Genomic DNA, 2,457 nt, shown 5'->3' on the forward strand with positions numbered 1-2,457 from the left:
AGGAAGGAAGGAAGGAAGGAAGGAAGGAAGGAAGGAAGGAAGGAAGGAAGGAAGGAAGGAAGGAAGGAAGAAAGAAAGGAAGAAAGGAAGAAAAAGAAAGAAAGAAAGAAAGAAAGAAAGAAAGAAAGAAAGAAAGAAAGAAAGAAAGAAAGAAAGCCGTGACCTGCGGTTTGCCACACCTGAGCAAGGCTGTTAATGAGAGGACATTTTGGAGGCCATTAACTTATAGGGTCGGCGTAAGTCAGAAACGACTTGACTTAACACACACACACAATTATCTGATCTTGATAAGAGGATGGGAAGCGAAGGGAGGGGCTGTGGGTCAGTGATAGAGGTCCCAGATCCTGAGAGCCATTTGGTGTAATGGTTAGGAGTGTGGACTCTAATCTGAGAGAACTGGGTTTGATTCCCCACTCCTCCACATGCAGCTGCTGGTGTGACCTTGGGTCAGTCACAAGTTCTTTCAGAGCTGTTCTCTCACAAGCAGTCTTTGAAAGACCTCTCCCAGCCCCACCTACCTCACAGGGTGTCTGTTGTGGGGAGGGGAAGGGTAAAGAGATTGTAAGCCGCTCTGAGACTCCTTCGGGTAGTGAAGGGCAGGGTATATACCAAGTCTCCTCCTCCTCTCCTCCTCCTCCTCCTCCTCCTTCTCCTCCTCCTCTTCTCCTCCCTCCTCTTCTTCTTCTCCTCCTCCTCCTCCAATCCCTGGCATCTCTAGCTAAAAGGATCAGTTAGTAGGTGATGGGAAAGACCTCCACCTGAGACCCTGGAGAAGCTGCTACCAGTCTGCGTAGACAGTACTGACCATGACGGACCAAGGGTCGAATTCAGTATCCATGAGTGTTTCTGTGACGCTCCCTTTCCTCTGCATCAGGGACGAGGTACCCGTGAATAACGTGGTGGAGCTGATGCACCAGGTGGCCATCGGCATGAAGTACCTGGAGGAGAAGAACTTCGTCCACCGAGACCTGGCAGCCCGGAACGTCCTCCTCGTCAACCAGCACTACGCCAAGATCAGCGACTTTGGGCTCTCCAAGGCTTTGGCGGCAGATGACAGTTACTACATGGTGAGTTTTCAAAGATCCTCTCTGCAGGAGGCAGCCCCGTAGCCAGGTATTTTTCAGGAGGGGGTGCCACGGAGCACTGGTTAAACGTGGGCAAAGTGAGTGAGTGACTCCTGGGGCGGGCGGTGCACGGTGGCTGCTGCAATCATGAAGGTCGCCCAGAAGTCGCTGGCTCGGATGGCTGGGACTCTTCTGTCAAAGACACCTGGGAGGCAGGCAAGCCGGCAGGCAGCTGGGGGAGGGAGGGAGAGAAGGAGGGAGGGAGTGACGGGCTCTGTGGGGCCGGCTCTGGCTAAACGTCTTTATTTTTCAGGACTTCCCACTGCACAGTCACCCCCAGCCTGCTTTCCCCCTCTCCAGCCTACAATGCAAGAAGTTCACATTATTTAATACTGGACCCTGGAGTTTATACTTTTTTTTTTTTTCATGTTTAGTATTTGAGAGATACGTAGCATTGCTAAGCAACAGGTGCTATTTCTCAGCCATCTTTGCAGATTACGCAGGAGAACGTGCCGTTGCTTAGCAACCGACTCAGGGGAACCCCATCCGGAGAGTGTTCCAAGAGGAGCCGAAGTGGTTGGCCATAGCAGGCCCAGTCCTCCTTGGTGGTCCCCCATCCAAGTACCAAGCAGGACCCGACCCTGCATAGCTTCCAAGTCCTGAGAAGTTCAGGCTAAACTGGGCAATTTGGGCTGCTAGGTTATGAAGAGGCACCCCCAGATTTGCCCAAACCTCCCAGAACTTCCATTCCCAATTCATTGTATTCCTCCTACTCCTCCTTCCTTGCAACCAACTCGGAAAAGATTTGCTTCCCACCCTTGGGTCTTGACCCACACATTGAGAACCACTACCATGGAAGCAGCCAGGGAACAGGGGGGCTTGCTGTGGCCCTCCTGCCAGGGCTGTAGCCAGTGGTGGGGCGCACGGAGCTGTGCCCCCTTTGGCATTTGCAGCACCCTCCACCCAGCCCCCGGGTCTCCACCATGGCCTTCGCCGGGCGCTAGGTGGGTGGGCACAGCAGCGGTGGTGTTGTGTCCGCTGATCGCCACCAGGGGCCAGCGAACACCTGAGAGCTTGACTCTAGAAGAACAATGGGGACTAGGCTCCTGGTCTCTCCACTGGGGAACCAATGGGACCGTGGCGGGAGATTTAAACCCACCAACGGGACCTAGGGGTGTGTCCCCAGCAATGTTCCCTCTAAGCTGTGGAGTCCTGTGAGCAAAAATTCTACTTTGTGAGCAACTGGCATTAAAGTTGTGAGCAAGCAATTTGGTGACTGCATCAATCAGTTTGCTCCGGAGCCCTCCTTCCTGAGCTAAGACAAAAATGTGTGAGCCGGAGGCTAAAAAACTGTGAGCTAGCTCACACTAACTCAGCTTAGAGGGAACACTGG

General features: G+C 53.3%; 1 protein-coding gene across 1 annotated transcript in view; it reads left to right on the forward strand.

Annotated features, from left to right (window-relative positions):
- Nucleotides 1–2,457, forward strand: part of LOC107113429 (tyrosine-protein kinase ZAP-70) — a 34,012-nt gene that overhangs the window by 25,209 nt on the left and 6,346 nt on the right. Inside the window, exon 9 of the mRNA XM_015414756.1 lies at nucleotides 875–1,067. Within this exon, the coding sequence (XP_015270242.1) occupies nucleotides 875–1,067 (193 nt within the window). The remainder of the gene's footprint in view (nucleotides 1–874; nucleotides 1,068–2,457) is intronic.

Source organism: Gekko japonicus, unplaced genomic scaffold, assembly GCF_001447785.1.
Source record: "Gekko japonicus isolate JY-2015 unplaced genomic scaffold, Gekko_japonicus_V1.1 scaffold1612, whole genome shotgun sequence".
NCBI classification, from domain to species: domain Eukaryota; kingdom Metazoa; phylum Chordata; class Lepidosauria; order Squamata; family Gekkonidae; genus Gekko; species Gekko japonicus.